The following is a 17,406-nucleotide window of genomic DNA, read 5'->3' on the forward strand; positions in this document are numbered from 1 at the left end:
TGCTTCCAAATTGATTCCACCAAAAGTGGAGGGCTGTTTTTCCATTGTGCATAATCTGTTGACCCTTCATCCTCAAGTGTTTGAGTAGGTGCAGACGTTTTACCGGCACTCATCTCTTTTCTTTTATTTCCATTCAGATCATTCAGTCATTGCTTATGACCGTGGCCAACAATTTTGTTACCGACAAGAACTCTGGGGAAGTCATGACAGTAGGGTATGTAAAATGTGGCTGGAGGCAGTGGATATATTTTTAATGTACCAGGTTTGCTTTATGTTACCAAGATAAAAGATTTCAGCTGGCAATATGGCCTCTAGAGAAGCAGTTTAAATATACTTCAGTCTTCTCAGAAGGCTTATTATTTTTATTTTATTGGTCAGAATTTAGAAGAGGGAGCTGAGGAAAAGATATTTGTTCTTTTAATGAACACTTTGTTTTTTTTATTAGCTTTACTCTTTCAAATGAATTATTATTTGGCAATCTAATTGTTTTTCTCCTCTCTCTTAACCTGAACTCATATCTTCCCCTGGAACAAGTGATTTATTATTGAATAACTGTTTAATTCCAGTGGCCCTTTTGATTAATTCAAAAATAAGTGTGAGCAATGGTTTAAGGATCGTCTAATCTGTCCTGCTTTGCTGAGCAACTGGGGTAACAGCCCTAAAGACATTCAACTTTTCTTACTTGACCTAGTACTTTTTTCCCCTTAGAGTTGGCAAATAAATGCTGCCATGATTTACTTTACAGAGAAGACACTGTTTCTTTTTCCACTAATAGAATAAATAGCTATAAACTGTCTAGAATAAAAGCCCTCTAAGGCTGCCCACCCTCACATTCTCCACCATGCTACAGTTTTAGAGACCCAAACCCTATAAACCCAACCTATATTCCTTTTGATTTAGTCTTTTTAGGGAACCGTCTTGGGTTGAACCACATGAAATTGCTCTTTTGGTTTTTTCACTTGTTTTTCCTTTTCTAGAATCAATGCTATAAAAGAGATAACAGCTCGATGTCCTCTAGCCATGACTGAAGAACTTCTCCAAGACCTGGCTCAGTATAAAACCCACAAAGATAAAAGTAAATTTTTATTCTTGGTAGATTGAAGAGTATAGAGTGATTCATTTTTACCTCAATAGATTCTTTGCCCTGAAGTTTCTAATTAAAGATATTATTTTACAGATGTGATGATGTCTGCTAGAACTTTGATTCAACTCTTCCGAACACTGAATCCTCAGATGTTGCAGAAGAAATTCCGGGTAGGTAAAGCATACATGTGTTGATCTAAAGGTATGGTCTCAAGAAAGGTGAGAGTAATTTTCTACAGTTTGAGTTTTAGTATTTGTGGTCTTTCCATTATAAGTATTTGTGATACATATAGTTTTATTCTTTAAGCTCAGAATACAGTTGATTGAATACCGTTGCCTTAAATATTTTGTAGTTGATTCATGCTCTTTGGTGATGTGTGAGTGTTATAGACCTAATAGGCTGTTTCAAGTCTTTAGCTGATGCCAGTATTTAACAGGCTATTCCCCAGCCAGATTCTACCTCTTTCAAGTTAGGAGGGAAGCTGCATGTGTGTAACAGATGGTGATCTTGAGACTTAAGAGTCAGCAGTTACTCTGTGATAACTGCCAGTTTCTTGATCTGGATCAGAAGAAAGCAAGAAAATAGTGGGCAGAGTCCTGGCTAGAGGATTTATTTTGACCTAAGACATAAGTGAACTATTTTTGTCATTTGATTACTTCCATTTTTTGTGATTTTCCCTTCTAAATTTATAATCCTAGAGAATCCTTCACATGAATAATGTTTTGCAATCCAAGCACCTTATTAAAAACAGTGTTCTTTCCCTTAGGGTAAACCTACAGAGGCCTCCATAGAAGCAAGAGTGCAAGAATATGGAGAATTAGATGCTAAAGATTACATTCCAGGAGCAGAAATTCTGGAAGTTGAAAAAGAAGAAGAGAATGCTGAAAACGATGAAGGTTCATTTTTATTTCACCATTATTCAGGACAAAAGTCACTTCTATATCTGTATTGACCTTGAAATCTTTATGCCGTTTCAACGTTCATTCAGCAGATATTTACTGAGCAATAACTACTTGCCAAGAATTGTTACAAGCATTGGGGGTCAAATAGACATGGTTTCTGCTCTTGGGGAACTTACATTCTAGTGTAGGAGATGCCTTTTCATGTCCTTCAAAGTGGCTGCCCCTTATCAAAGCTTCCTGGTTGGCACTTGGGAAAGATAATGATTTTTTGTTAGTTGCCTAGAAAAAAATGATGAGGATTAGTCCTTAGCAGTCCTCCAGATTCTCCTGTTGAAGGAGAATGCTTGTTGATTTCCAGGGTTAGTGGTTATTGCATTGGTTGCTAGGGTCCGGTCTCTTCCTATTTGTTCATTCATTATTTCAACAAAGGTTTTTTAAGCATTAGTTATGAGCTGACCACTGTAAAAGTAAAGATGAATGATATCGTTCCTGCCCTGGCCTTTCGAAAACATCCAATAAAGCATTAACAGGCTTTATGATTGGAGTAGGGCATAAGGGCAGGGGAGAGGTCAGGTCCACCTCAGAGGTTCAAAAGAGGCTTCAAGGAGCTGGTGAGCAATGAGCTATGTCTTGAATGATGAGTGAGGAATGGTAGAATAGTTGAGACTTTCCAGGCAAACTGTGAGTCCTGAAGGATTTAGGAAACTATTTGAATGTAGGATACAGGGTGAGGCATAGCAAGATAGGAGACTAGAGGTAGGCTTGGGACCTTATCACGGGTGGTTGTGTGTATACCATAAGAAAGAGCTGGGGCACTGTCAGATAGAATATGGGTAACCACTGAAAGATTGCACATATCTGATTTTGAAAGCTTACTGCGGTGGCTCCATTAGGAACTCTAATACCTCTTTTTTGAGGTATCTACAAGGTTCTTTCACATCTGGAATCTTCTACCTCAGTTCTCCAAATGACTTGTTTCTAGCCAGTTTCTCAAACATGTATAAATATACTTAGTCAGATATTTGCTGTGTGGCCAAGATAAATGTAGAAGTACAGTTTTGATGGATACAATTGGTTTGGTGGAAAGAACATGGGCTCTAGAATCAGACATGATTTTCATGATTTCATTGTAAGCTGCATTTCTAGCAGTGTGGCTTGGGGCAGTTTACTTAGCTTTGAGAGTCTGTTCCTCTTCTGTCAAGTTGTGAAGGTTAGAGGAAGTGATTGTGAAGTTTTGACTCATGCTAGATACTAGGTCAGTGTTTATTCCCCATTCCTTAAATTAATTAAAGTTATATGGCTTACTCATCAGTAACTATTGCTCAGTTCTTACTTGGTAGAGCATCTGTTTGAGGTTCATTACCTAACTTCCGTTTTGCTTAATTTACCTCAACTTACTATGAGTACTCAACATAAAGTGGTAGTACAAACGGTGTGCTCTTTTTCACTCAGAAGGGTGGGAAAGTACCAGTCTCAGTGAAGAGTCAGATGCTGATGGTGAGTGGGTTGATGTGCACCACTCTTCCGATGAAGAACAGCAAGAAATTGTAAGTCTTAAAATTTCCTTTTACATGTGCATGACTGATTTTTATTAAGACTTCATTTCTGCTGGCTCTTGTTGGGGGACTAAGCTCTCACTTGAGCTCATAGCCATTTAAGCCGTTGTTGTGTGCTTTCAAGTCCAGGAAGCTGAACAGCATGCCCATGGAGGAGCGGAAAGCCAAAGCTGCAGCCATCAGCACTAGCCGAGTTTTAACTCAGGAAGACTTCCAGAAAATCCGCATGGCCCAGATGAGGAAAGAACTCGATGCTGCCCCTGGGAAAGCCCAAAAGAGGAAATACATTGAAATAGACAGTGATGAGGAGCCCAGGTAAAATGGCACATCCATCAGGTCTTCAGTCAGCTGCCATGGTAATGAAAGTACTAGGGAAGGAGTTCCACCCTTGTTTCATACTATATTTTTTCCTTCACTTCAGGGGTGAATTACTTTCTCTTCGGGACATTGAACGCCTTCATAAAAAGCCAAAGTCTGACAAGGAGACAAGACTAGCAACTGCAATGGTGAGTGAGGCACATGGTTCCCTAGTTCTTTAACGAGAAAGTGAACAAAATGAAATAGGACCCAGAACTTGGATAGCCACAGAACAGCAGTATTTTATTTTGGTGTTTTAAATAAAGGTATAATTAACATAGAATAACATGCACAGATATTAGGTGTTCAGTTAGATGAGTTTTAACAACTAGATAGCCATGTAACCACCATCCAACACAAGATGTAGAGAATAGCACTAGTACATGTTCTGTCTCAGGGAAGCTCAGTACCTTTATCAGAGCTATCAGGAAAGCAGAGGAATGCTTACAGTCGTTGATGAAAGCCTCTGCCAAGTGCTGTGGCTGTTTGTGATTGTACATTTCCAACTGCCTACATTTCCTACTTCATTTTCTGTTCCTTTACTTGTTTTAAGCACTATCCCATACTGGCTTAACATCACTCTGCATTCCATTTGTACTGAAACCTGTTTAGATAAGTTTAAAAACCCATGTTCTTTCTCCTCCACACCTTTGCATATACTGTCCCTACTTCCTGAAATGCTTTACCCCTCCCCTCCTTTTCCCTGCTTTCATCCTACAAAAAACAGCTCATGACTCCCCCTTTCTGGGAACCTCCTCTGATCTCATCAGCCTGAGTTACGACCTTTTCTTCCACTGAACTCCCCTTGTCCCATTACAATACATCATGGTTATTTCTTCGCTGGACTGAGTTGCTAGGGAGCAAGGACTATGTTCCATCCATCTTTGTGTCCTTTGCATCCAGTGGAGCACCTGGCACAGAGGAGATGTGTGTTGAGTAGATAACTCCTAAAGTACATTGTTTAAGAAGAAATACCAATCTATTTGTGTGATAGGCTGGAAAGACAGACCGAAAAGAATTTGTGAGGAAGAAAACCAAAATGAATCCATTTTCAAGTTCCACAAATAAAGAGAAGAAAAAACAGAAGAATTTTATGATGATGCGGTATAGCCATAATGTCCGGTCGAAAAATAAGCGTTCCTTCCGAGAAAAGCAGGTGAGTTCAACTTGGCTGAACTTGGCTGAAGCTTGGCTGGCTAGAATAGTGTTACCATTCTAAGAGTTGTTTACATTTGAGATGGAGGTGTGCCTTCTAAAGACCTTGTATTAGGTGTGTTTTAGGATTAATGGGGAGCATTATGAGAGAGATTGGAGAGGTGGAAAGTGGTCAGGGCATGTAAATCCTAGACCTGACTTCGTTGAGATTCAGCAGTGTGACCAAGGGGAGTCCATTTTTCTCCTCTATAAATAAAGAAGTGCAAGCTAGATGATCTCTGTCATCTATTCCTATGCTGAAATTCTCTGACACAGCATCTGTGAAGTATAATATCTAAATTACCTGAATAACAATTTTTGAGTGCTTATTATGTGCCTGCTATTTTTTTTCCAAAAAGCAATAATTATGTGTGGTACTATCTTAGAAAGAGTTTCAGGAAAGTAGTGCAAACTAAACAGTTCTATCATTGGCAGGACCCTTCCTCTATGTGCCCTTTTACAAAGACTTTCTGTTTACAGGCCTTTGGGATTTCATTTTATCCATTTTGATAGGTATTTCATTTGACCTTTGATAGGTAGTCCCTTGTTGCTCTGTTGGCTTATTCAGTAATTCATTGTAGTAGAACAAATTTATGTTTTTATATCTTCCTCTACTGAGAGTGTACCAGAGTGTATCTAAGTGTATCCTGAAGAATCTCCAGGAAAACAGATCAAGGAAAAAGTAGTCCCACATTCTGAACACGTGTTTCTACATTGCTAGCCAATGATGAGCCTGCCAGGCCTGAATATAACTCCAGGGCAGTGCTCTGTCTGTGCGGGAACCAGGTCAGTCAGTATTAACTGAATTGAGGTACTATTTAAAGTCTACCTCTTTGTTTATTTGATCTTTCTAGTTCTATACTGTGTTTAGCAACATTATGTAAATAATAAAGTTGCGGCCAGCCCCATGGCCTACTGGTTAAGTTCAGCCTGCTCTGCTCCAGCACCATGGGTTCAGGGCCCAGGCATGGACCTATACTACTTGTCAGTGGCCATGCTGTGGCAGCAACCCACATACATAATAGAGGAAGAGTGGCACAAATATTAGCTTGGGGAAAATCTTCCTCAGCAAAAAAAAACAAAAGAAGAAGAAGAAAAAGAAAATAATAATAATAAAGTGATAGCATTTTGAATAGAAGTTGTTGAAATTGAGGTGAAAGGAAAGGTGCCACTTAAGATTTTAAATACTCTGAATTTTGCCAATTCAATTTAAATTAATAGTTGAATTGGTTAAATCCATTAGTTTATCCTTCACCAGCCCTTTATAAGATTTTCTGGTTGAGGAAACAGTAATCACTCAGCTGGCAGGCCTTGCTTCATGATGAGGTTTTGGGGACCTTGCTACATTTCAGCTAAGGGTGTTTCCCTACTCTCTACTTCCTCTGTGTCCTTAGCATGCCTTTTTTGGTATGATAGAGAAGCCTTGCTTTGTTTCTTGTCAGAACCTCTTGAGTTGTAAAACATCTGTTTCACACTAAAGAATTTTTATTTAGAGTAAATTAAGAGTTCATTGGACATAGGCACTTTTGGTTCAAGAATACTTTTCATTATTCTCCAATTTTCTTGTCTTTTGGAATCTGAAATTAATCAGAATTTCTAGATGTTTCCTTGCCCTGTATTTTCTCCAAGGTCTTTTCATTACAAAATTTCACTCCAGGTTCCTGATTTTCTCCATTTTCTCCTTCACTCTAGACCAGCACTGTCCAATAGAAATGTAATATATAATTTTAATATATATACTACATATATAATTTTAAAATAAAAAAGTAAAAGAGAGGTGAAATTAATTTTAGTAACATATTTTATTTAACCCAGTATATCCAAAATAGTATCATTCCAACATGTAATGAATATAAAAATTATTAATGAGATGCTTTACATTTTTATTTTTGAACTAATGGAAATCCAGTTTGTGTTCTACACCTGCAGCACATCTCAGTTTGGGCTAGCCCTATTTCAGAAGCCCAACAGCCACATGTAGCTCGTGGCTGCTGTATTGGACAGTGAACTGTACAGCATCCTCAAAAAGAGATGAGACTAGAAAAGGAAGGGAAAGCCCCTGAGAGAGAATGAGAGGAGCATCTTGCAGTGAAGCCTTTAGAAAGATGAAGGAAGAGAAGGGAGAATATACCTGTTCCTTATGTTCCGGTGGTGGCATTTGAAGGAGAAAGGGAGCTGAGATATGTCTGAGAGTAGTCTGTGTTTTGTTACAAAGTTTAATGAGTGGAATTAAATCCATGTAACCCTAGGTTATAACATTATTGGCTAACATACAGTTCTTACCATGTGGCTTATCTATTCTAGAGCTTTCCATATTTTAACTCATTTAATCAATATACGACAACATGAGCAGGTACTGTGATTAAACTGATTTTACGTGAGAAAATCAGACACAGATGAATCTGAGAAATATCTCCTTAGCCATGCAAATTAGGTTAAAATGAATTTGTTAATTTTTTTCTACCTTAAGTATCCCAGCTGTTCTGCCTCTGCAAAGACGTACCAAGACTGAGATATAAGCTAAAGGCAAGGAGTCAATAACTTAAAGTCATAATATCCAGAAAGTGTGAACATTTAGATGTAGGGCCAGGCAACTTCCACCCCAAAAAATGCTTTAACAAAGCAAAAAAATTAACACGTATCTTGTGAAAATTCAAAAGCTAGAGATCTTTCAGAGTTTCTAGGAATCAAAGAGTGGTGCTTGGGAATTACTGGAATAGTATCCATCACACACTTAAGATGTGTACATTGACCTTGGTTATCTTTTTTTTAAATTTGAGTTTATTCTTTATAATCTTTTGTTTAATATTCTGTTTATTTTGAGCACTGTAAAACTTTTTTTTTTTAAAGGCTTTCATGGGTTCACTTTGAATTAAACAAGTTTCAAATTAGTCCTTATTAACTAGAATAACTATTTTTGCCTTAAGCCACAATTGTCAGCGTTTTGATTTCTGAGTTAATTTCTTCATATTTGAGCCATGATAAAGGATAAGTGTTAGCATTTACTTGTTGTAAAGTTTTCTTAGTTCATTTACTGCATTAAACAAACCCACTTGAAAATCTGCAACTAAGGGGACATTTTTCTGTTTTCCAAATTGTATATTATATAGAGTTATCTTAAATCTGCACAAACGCTGGATGCCATTTACAAATTTTTAAATGGTCCATATATGCCATATTTGGTGGAATATATGTAATCTTGGAAAAGGTGATTGTGAAGAAAAATCTGTTTTCCTGTTGGCTTTAATTTGGATGAGACTGTTAAGAATTTTAGATGAACTCTAAAATATTAAGAGCTGCGTACATTAGAGAAGTACCATCCCTGGAGACACATGTTGCTCCAGTCTCTGCATTCTCTATCTCTTCCTGTTTTGAGCTTTTGTCCCATGATGTGGGAACAGCGGTCAAGAGCTTTGCCTGTTTTCCTAGCAGTGAGGAGGCCCCAGCCTGGATACTGATTCGATCTGTTATAGAGTATTTCACTATTTGTAGTTTTTCAGGATGATGTATTGACTTAGTGATTCCATCTTGGTATACTTCCATATAACCAAATTAGTGTGATGGGGTACCCAAGAGTTACCATGTTTAAATACTTTTTTCTTATCTTCCAGCTGGCACTACGAGATGCACTTTTAAAAAAGAGAAAAAGAATGAAGTAACCTCCAAACAAGTTTTCCATTCCAAAGAGAAAGCCAAATTTGTGTCATTATGTTGAAAATTAGCAAATCAAGAATGTTTGTTAACATTAAAAACTCCTGAAGCACTATTTTGTGAAAAATACCATGGACTTGGTAGCAATTTGATGTTTTTTATGTGGGGTAGTGGTGGGAACATTTGAAATGTAAACAGTAGTGGTATTGTAAAATCATTTGATTTAGCATTTATGCAAAAAATAATTGTGGAGTGCCTACTAATTGTCACTGTAGATACCAAAATGAATGAGCCATAACCCCTCACTCAAGGTGTTCACAGCCTATTTGAGGGATAGGGGAGCGAGTATGTATATGTGTATTTATAGTGCACTGTAAATAGTTCTCCAATAGAAATAGGTTCATATTTCTATGGGGTCTCTGAGGCCTTACAGACTAACTCTGCAGAGAATGGGAGTTACAATTCTCTAAAAATGAAATAGGACAATGTTACAAGAGTAAGAGGTTCTTACTTGTAAATAGGCTTACCTGCTGAAAACAGGTCCCTGCTGTACAGATTTTGGGTAGACAGTTTAGGTCTTTTAGTCCATCCAAAAGATTTGAATATTTTTTTGAATGCAAGTACAGGCTTTTTGGTTAAGACCTCACTTTTTAAATTGCCTTAGTGTAAAGAGTAATCTTGGAGTGTCTTTGGTCCATCATTTGCGCTGCCCACTCAGAGGAAAAAGAAATCAGATTGGTTTCCTCAGCCTTCCTTCTCCCTGAAATATTTTCAGCCCACTCTTTGCCTGGTCTCAATAAAGGGTTTCTGATGTCAAATAGGTATTCTTGTGTGTTGACTGGTGCATGTTGGTCTCCCTTCCCTAGGCATGCTTGAGTAGATTTCAGGGGACACGAGAGCCATGGTCTGTCTCTCTGTTTGCAAGTTATTGCATTTGGAAATAGTTCCGTGCTTTTGCCTCAGATTTCTTAGATAACATTGTGGTAGATGAGAAAATTGCTCTATCTTACTTAAATTAGAGTAAAAGCAGTTTTCTTCCCACTCGGAATTAGAAAACAGCTTCTAAAACCACTTTTCTTGTTCCCTTTCCAGTATTCTGTTCACTTTCCGAGTTCAATTTCAGTTTTTATTGAATGAAACTTCATGACTTTCTTTAAGATGCCCCCAGTCAGTGAGGATTAGTTGTGAAAACCTTAAGGTTTAATGATTAAATTGCACTGTTCTAGTGAGGGGAGCTCTCAGAGTCAACCCCAGCAACTTCAGTGTTTCACAGGAAGTGTCCAATGTGCATTTGAATATTTCAGACCCAAAACTGCTTTTTTCTTTCTGCATTTTTCAGCTGGGTATCTCCTTATGTGTCTAGCTCCAGAGAGAAGTAAGTAAAATTCAAAATGGCATAGCAGCTATGGTCCACAGTTTTGCTGAGTATATTGTGATGGTGCCTGGATGTTTCAGCCTTCCCCTGGACTTTCCCACCCGACTTAGCTGCCGAGAGGCCAAAGTCCATTCTGTGTTCTGACTCCTGTTCTTCTACTGTGGCTTCACCCTGCTCTTAACTGAGGTTTATATGCAAGATAGAAAATATCTGGCTTAAAAAGGTGCAGTCTTAACTCTCTTTTGTTTCTTTAATCCCATGGTATCTTATCTCTGATTCCTTTTATTATTTTTATTTTTTTTAAAGACTGGCACCTGAGCTAACAACTGTTGCCAATCTTTTTTTTTTCTGCTTATAAAAACAAAACTAAAAATTAACTGTTGCTTTGGAATGTATCATATGAGATTTTTAAAAGATCTTGAATATGAATAGGAAAGTAAGACACTGATGTGGAACATTTTCTCTTTTTTCTCTTTTCTTTCCTAGTACAGTCTTTGATCTGTACTTGTTTAAAAATGCAAGCAAAAACAGAGAGCACAGCTAATTCTGTACTATTTAAATACCATGTATTTGTAGAGGGCACTCCTAATTTGGTAATCTTATTTCCTTCTGTAAATTCTGCTTTCGTTGTTTTGTCAATCTGATCTCAGTATGGAAATGGTTAAACTATGATTTATTCACATGATGGAATATTATGCAGCTGTTAAAATGTTTACAATAGGAAATGCTTATTATAAATGAAAAGAACAAAATACAAAAGTGTTTATAGTAGGATCCAATTATACATATAAGAAAATGGGGAATAATAAAAGCCTGAGAGGAAATATACCAAATATTAAATGTGGTTCTTTGGAGTTGGGTTCATGTGTGAATTTTTTTTTCTTTTTACTTTACTTTCTGAATCTTTTAGAGTGTACGTGTTTTTACTTATGTCACTGTATAAGAGACAGAATAACTTTTTGAGGCTGGGGAATAAAGGTAGCTTTAGACTTAAGACTCTGTTGTGAATTTTGTTTTAAATTGCACCTTAAACCAAGGCAAGGATTGATTTGAAAATTCTCCAGAGGAGTTGTAGTCTTGCCTTCTTCATTACTCTCTTCCATTAGTTGCTGATGAGGTGCTGGAGTCATCTTTAGTTTTGAGACCTTCTGACTCTAGCCAGCAATACCCAATGTTAGCAAAAGTGCTGTTAGTATAATTCTTAGGGAAAATAATTTGTAGTGTGTACCAAGAGCCTAAAAAATAGTCATACCTTTGACTCAAACCCACTTGTGAGAGTCTAGTCAAAGAAAATGATCCAAAATCTGACAAGAGGTCTGTTTGGGACTGTTCTGCTACAGGTAACAGAATGTGCATCTAAAAATAGTCTAACCAAACTGGAGTCTCACATAAGTCTGGAGGAAGACAAGTTGCTGGCCTGAGTTCAGCTGCTCAGTGATGCCATAAAGATCTTGGGCTTCTTTTCTGCTTTGTCATTCTTAGTGGACTGAAGCCAGGATCTGGATTCAAATGCTGACTCTGACACAACTGTATGACCACATGCAAGTTACACAACATTTCTGTGCTGCGGTCTCCTCGTCTGTAAAATGGAGATAATGATAATACCTTACCTTTATAGACATTTCTTCTGTGTTTAAGGCAACAAGAAGGGGCATTGCCACTTCAATCCCATTTACTAGGAAAGCAAAAAGCTTTCACAGGATCCGTGTGACAGCCTTCCCTTAGGTGTCAGCCAGAACTGAGTTACATGACCACACTACCAAAAGGGGAAGCCAAGAAAGCAGAAAATAGGATTGTTGACCTCTCACTTTAGATGGACCATAACCACCCCAACAGAACTGGGCTTCTGTTAGCAAGGAAGAGAGGGAAATGGATTTTGAATAGGCAACTGGCAATGTCTGCTACAAGCTATCTGTAGGGAAATGTTCATTGCAACATAATTTATAGTGGCAAAAATAGGTGCAAGAAAATATCTAAAATTTGGGAATAAACAACTTGGTATATAGTTACTAGATGGAATATTCAACTATTAAACAATCAATATGATAAAAAGTTATCAAAGATAAGGTATAAACACTGTAGTAATGTGAAAAAATGTTATGCTATTATTTTCAAAAGCAAAGTATAAAATGATTTTAAGACATTTTTCACATTTTTAATTGATGAAATTGGGATTTGTCTTAAAATTTTTGCAGCCAAATGACAGTCTTGACATAATTGTCATTGACTTCACATTCATAGTCTAAAAATCTTAAGTTGATGTCTGCTAAGACCAAGCAAGGACGAGTATCAAAACTTGCAGGAGTGTCAGTAGCTTGTAAGAAAATTCCAGAAAAAAAATAGTGGAACATTTTTCTAAATTTTTCAACTTTTTATTGATGTGTAATATATACATAAAGAAAAGTTCAAGTACTGTTAAGTGTACTTAAGCTCAATACATCCCTGTTATCAGCATCCAAACGAAGAAACAGAACGTTACCGACGCCTTGGAAGCCTCCTTTATGAGTGGAGAACTCAAGAAATGCTGCATCACCAAGGTTCTTAATGGCACACAGAGTGACGTGTGGAAAAACATGGGCATCTATGATGCCACATCAAACGGTAGTTCAGAAGAGTCTAATTTTGAATGCAAAGAAGCTTATGCAGCACCTTAACCAATTGGTTTCACTTTTTAAAACATGTACAAGAGTAGGTAAGTGATTTTTAAATATCTGTGACAAAAAAACTTGAGAGCTCTTTCAATACATACACATTTTTAAATTCTAGTAAGAAAGCAAACTAAAGTAGTTTAAATATCAGCGAGTTTTTCTTTAAGATGCATAAAATAATACTCCGACTTAAAATTTTATAAATATAATATGCATATGAAAATAGTTCCTGGGTTTGTGTGGTGGGAATATAGCTGACTGGGTTTTCTTTTTCTGTATATATTAAGCATGTATTAGAGTTCTTCAGAGAAATAGAACCAATGGGAGAGAGAGAAATTATATATATATATATAAAATATATCCTATGTATATATGAGAAGATTTATTATAGGAATTGGTTTACAAGATTATGGAGGCTGAGATCTCTCATGATCTACTTTCTGCAAGCTGGAGACCCAGGAGAGCCAGTGGTATGATTCACTCCAAGTCTGAAGGCCTGAGAACAGGAGTGCCAACGTCCCAGGACCGAAGATGGATGTCCCAGCTTAAGCAAAAAGAGCAAATTTGCCCTTCCTCTCCCTTTTTTTCTCTTCAGGCCCTCAAGGGATTGGATGATGCCCATCCACACTGGTGAGAGTGATCTTCTTTGCTCAGTCTACCAATTCAAATGCTCTCTATTCTGGAAACATCCTCACAGACACACTAGGAAATAATGTTTTACCGGCTAGCTATCTGGGCATCCCTTAGCCCAGTCAAGTTGACACATAAAATTAATCATCAGAAAATATTTTGTAACGTTGCTATAAAATGTTTATACTAAACATCTTTTTAAAAATTCTAATAAAACCTCTAGTTCCATTCTTAGCAAGATCCAATTTTGGTGTACCTGCTATTCCTAATATCTAAGTTAACATGAGATCCAGGAGTGCTTTAAAAGGGAATTTGACCAAGGGTTAAAGGAAAATTAAGGACAAAATGGGAACCTAATTCTGCAAAATGTTACAAAAGGGGAAGTTTAAAGGAATTACATGGAAAGTAAACCAATAAATTATATTTCACAACTTCTTGTTTTAAGGATACTTGAATCTTCCTCTTTCAGAAAATTTTATAAAGATTTTACCATTCTGTGATATTTTCAAACATACAGGAAAATATAGAAAATAACAAAACAGATACCAATCTCCCAGATTTATTCAATGTTAATTTTTGCCATTTTTTTTTATTTTAAAGAAATAGAACATTAAGAGTGTAAAGCCCCACTTAGCCATTTTTCCTCCCTTCTTGGGATAATGATTATCTTGAAATTAATACCTATCACTCCTTTAGTCATTTTTTCTTTTACTACGTTTGTGCATGTATATGTTGATGTGTGTGTATATAGTAGACAGTATTATTTATTATCTTTTAAATTTTTACACATATGGTATCATTGTATATATTCTTTGGCGACTATGTAACAACATTAGATTTTTGATAAAAGGAGATTCTTTCATTTTAACTGTTGTATAGTTTCCCATTGTTTATTCATAAATCCACAATTTATCATTACCCTACCAAAGAGCACTTAGTTTCCACTTTTTTGCTATGTAAAAAATTTTCCCCAGTGAACATCTTTGTACGTGTCTCCTTGGGCATATGTCTTAAGAGTTTTTTCTTTATCCAAAGTTTAAATAGAAACCTAGAAATGGAATTGCTGGGTTGTAGGGCCATGATTCTTCAACTTTACTAAGCAGTGCTGAATTGCACATTCCTAACAGTAACTCATAGGAGTTCCTATTTTAGCACATCCATGTCAATAGTTGGTGTTATTAGACTCTAAAAATTTACACAGTCTGTCACTTATAAATGATATTGTCTTAATTTGGAATTCAGTGATTACTAGTGAGGTTGAAATTGTTTCACATGGACTTTTGCCATGTAGTTTTCCTCTATAGCCATTTTTCTTTTTTCTTATTGATTTGTGGGGGGGTCTTTATATATTCTGGAGATATATATATATATATCTATGGTCAATTATATTGCAAATATCTTCAGATAGGCAATGCTATCTCTGTGATAAACTAAGTTCCCATTTATACCTTGGACCTGGGAATTTTCAAAACCAGTCCTGCATCCTTTTCCTTTTAAATAGACTTTTTTTTTGGAGGAAGACTAGCCCTGATCTAACATCTGCCAATCCTCCTTTTTGCTGAGGAAGACTGGCACTGAACTAACATCTGTGTCCATCTTCCTCTACTTTATATGTGGGATGCCTACCACAGCATGGCCTGCCAAGCATTGCCATGTCTGCACCCGGGATTTGAACTGGCGAACCCCAGGCCACTGAAGTGGAACTTAACTGCTGCGCCACCGGGCCAGCCCCATAAATAAACTATTTTTAGAGCAGTTTTAGGATCACAGCAAAATTGAGCACGATGTACAGAGGGTTCTCATATACCGCTGCCCCTCCCCCCCCACCCATAGCCTCCCCCATTATCAACATCCTCCACCAAAGTGGTACATTTGTTACAACTGATGAACCTACATTGACACATCATCATCACCACAAGTCCATAGTTTACATTAGGGTTCATTCTTGGTGTTGTACATTCAGTGGGTTTAGACAAATGTATAATGACACGTATCCACCATTGTAGTATCTCACAGGGCATTGTCACTGCCCTAAAAGTCCCTCTTGCTGTGCCTATTCATCCCTTTCTTCTCCCTAACCCCTGGCAACCATTGATCTTTTTACTAGAGTTTTGCCTTTTCCAGCATATCACAGAGTTGGAATCATAACAGTGTGTAGCCTTTTCAGATTGTCTTCTTTCAGTTAGTAATATGCATTTAAGTTTCCTCTGTGTCTTTTCATGGTTTGATAGTTCATTTATTTTCAGTGCTAAATAATAGTCCATTGCCTGGATGTACCTCAGTTTATCCATGCGCCTACTAAAGGACATCTTGGTTGCTTCCAAGTTTTGGCAATTATGAATAAAGCTGCTATAAACATTCATGGGCAGATTTTTGTGTGGACATAAGTTTTCAGCTCCTTTGGGTAAGTACCAAGGACAGTGATTGCTGGATCATATGGTAAGAGTATGCTATTTTTGTAAGAAACTGCCAAACTGTGTTCCAAAGTGGCTGTACCACCTTGCTAGATCCTTTTTAAGTCTTCCCTGTAGCTTCTCTCTCCTCTCACATTTTACTGTAAGCAGCAAGAAGAAGCTGGGTGGCAACTTCAACGTGTCCTGGAAATCTAACTAGATTATCCAGTTCCTTGGGAACATTTTCTACCTTCCATATTACTGGAGGTGACAGTGTTGTTAAATGTTCTGCCACTACATAACAAAAAACCACTTTCCTCCAGTTTCCAATAGCATTTTTCTCATCTCCCTTGAAGCTACTATTGGCAGTCCCTTAAAGGCTGTCAGACTTCTAATAGTGTGTTCAAAGAACTTTAGGCTTTCACTTACACCCTGCTGAGTCCTTCCAGCTTCCAAAGCCACACCCACATTTTTAGGTATTTGTCATGGTAGCACTCCACTTGTGTTACCCAAATCTGTATTAGTTATGTATTGCTGCTTAACAAATCACCACAAAATTTAGTGGCTTAAAGCAGTGAACATTCTTTCACAGTTTCTGTGGGTAAGGAATTGGGGTGGCCTAGCTGCGGCTGGAGGATCGACTTTCAAGATGGCTCATCCATATTGCATATAGCAAGAAGCCTCAGTTCCTCTCTGGTTCTTGGTGGGAGGTCTCAGTTCCTCAAGATAGGGACCTTTTCACAGGGCTTCTTTGGTGTACTCGGCACATGACAGCTGGTTTCCTGCAGAGTAAGCAATCCAAGAGAGAGTGCAAGCAGGAGGCCACCATGTCCTTGTGACCTAGTCTTGGAAGTCAGACACCATCTTTTGGGCAATATTCTATTCATTAGAAGCAAGTCACTAAGTACAGCCCACAGTCAAGAGGAGGGGAATTAGGCTCCGCTTTGGAAGGAAGTCGTACTGAAGGAGTATGTGGCTATATTTAAAAACTATCACACTGCCTTTAAACTGAACAAAATGAGATACCAGCCATAAAAAAACATTATATCCCATGTTTCTGATACAATCATCTAGCTTCTTGCATTCCCCACAGAAGCATTTTTTAAGCTGTAGGTTCTGATCCATAGACAAGCCATGAAATCAACATACGGCATCTCTGAAATGTGCATGGCATAGAAGCAGCAGAAACGGGGGCTTGAAGTTTTGTAATTTCAGATCTCCCTTTTAATCTCTGTTTTAAACTGTCCTATAGCATATGTATAACGTTTTACTAGTACATGAATAGATTATTTAAAATTATATTTAGCTCAGCTTAATTGCGAATAGTGCCCATTTTACCACGTTGTAGATATGTTCATTCAATACATTTTATAATGGTTTTAAAAAGTCCTGTATTTTTTTTTTTTTTTTTAGGAAGATTAGCCCTGAGCTAACATCTGTGCCAATCTTCCTCTATTTTGTGAGAGGAACACCGCCATAGCATAGCTGACGAGCGGTGTAGGTCTGAGCCAGGGATCCCAACCCGGGCGCGAAGCCGAGTGCACGGAACTTAGCCCTACGTCAGAGGCCAGCTCCTATTTTTAATTTTTATCTTTTTAATATCAGTCTTGAACAGA

General features: G+C 37.5%; 1 protein-coding gene and 1 long non-coding RNA gene across 5 annotated transcripts in view; both read left to right on the top strand.

Moving 5' to 3' along the window:
- Positions 1 to 11,113, top strand: part of SDAD1 (SDA1 domain containing 1) — a 32,447-nt gene extending 21,334 nt beyond the window's left edge. For 2 of the 4 annotated variants that reach the window (XM_001491061.6, XM_014738752.3), the window contains exons 14-22: positions 138 to 214; positions 978 to 1,075; positions 1,178 to 1,254; positions 1,851 to 1,980; positions 3,439 to 3,533; positions 3,667 to 3,857; positions 3,964 to 4,048; positions 4,894 to 5,055; positions 8,705 to 11,113. In XM_001491061.6, coding sequence (XP_001491111.3) covers positions 138 to 214; positions 978 to 1,075; positions 1,178 to 1,254; positions 1,851 to 1,980; positions 3,439 to 3,533; positions 3,667 to 3,857; positions 3,964 to 4,048; positions 4,894 to 5,055; positions 8,705 to 8,752 — 963 coding nt within the window. In that variant the 3' untranslated portion in view covers positions 8,753 to 11,113. The remainder of the gene's footprint in view (positions 1 to 137; positions 215 to 977; positions 1,076 to 1,177; positions 1,255 to 1,850; positions 1,981 to 3,438; positions 3,534 to 3,666; positions 3,858 to 3,963; positions 4,049 to 4,893; positions 5,056 to 8,704) is intronic. The other 2 variants (XM_005608701.4, XM_070263690.1) reach the window with 1 other exon arrangement.
- Positions 11,114 to 12,571: 1,458 nt separating this feature from the next.
- LOC111772884 (uncharacterized) lies at positions 12,572 to 13,631 on the top strand. Its single transcript, XR_002806994.2, has 2 exons — positions 12,572 to 12,811; positions 13,215 to 13,631. It is a non-coding gene; the product is annotated as an uncharacterized lncRNA (long non-coding RNA).
- The last annotated feature ends 3,775 nt before the right edge of the window (positions 13,632 to 17,406 follow it).

Source organism: Equus caballus, chromosome 3 (genome assembly GCF_041296265.1).
Source record: "Equus caballus isolate H_3958 breed thoroughbred chromosome 3, TB-T2T, whole genome shotgun sequence".
Lineage (NCBI taxonomy): Eukaryota > Metazoa > Chordata > Mammalia > Perissodactyla > Equidae > Equus > Equus caballus.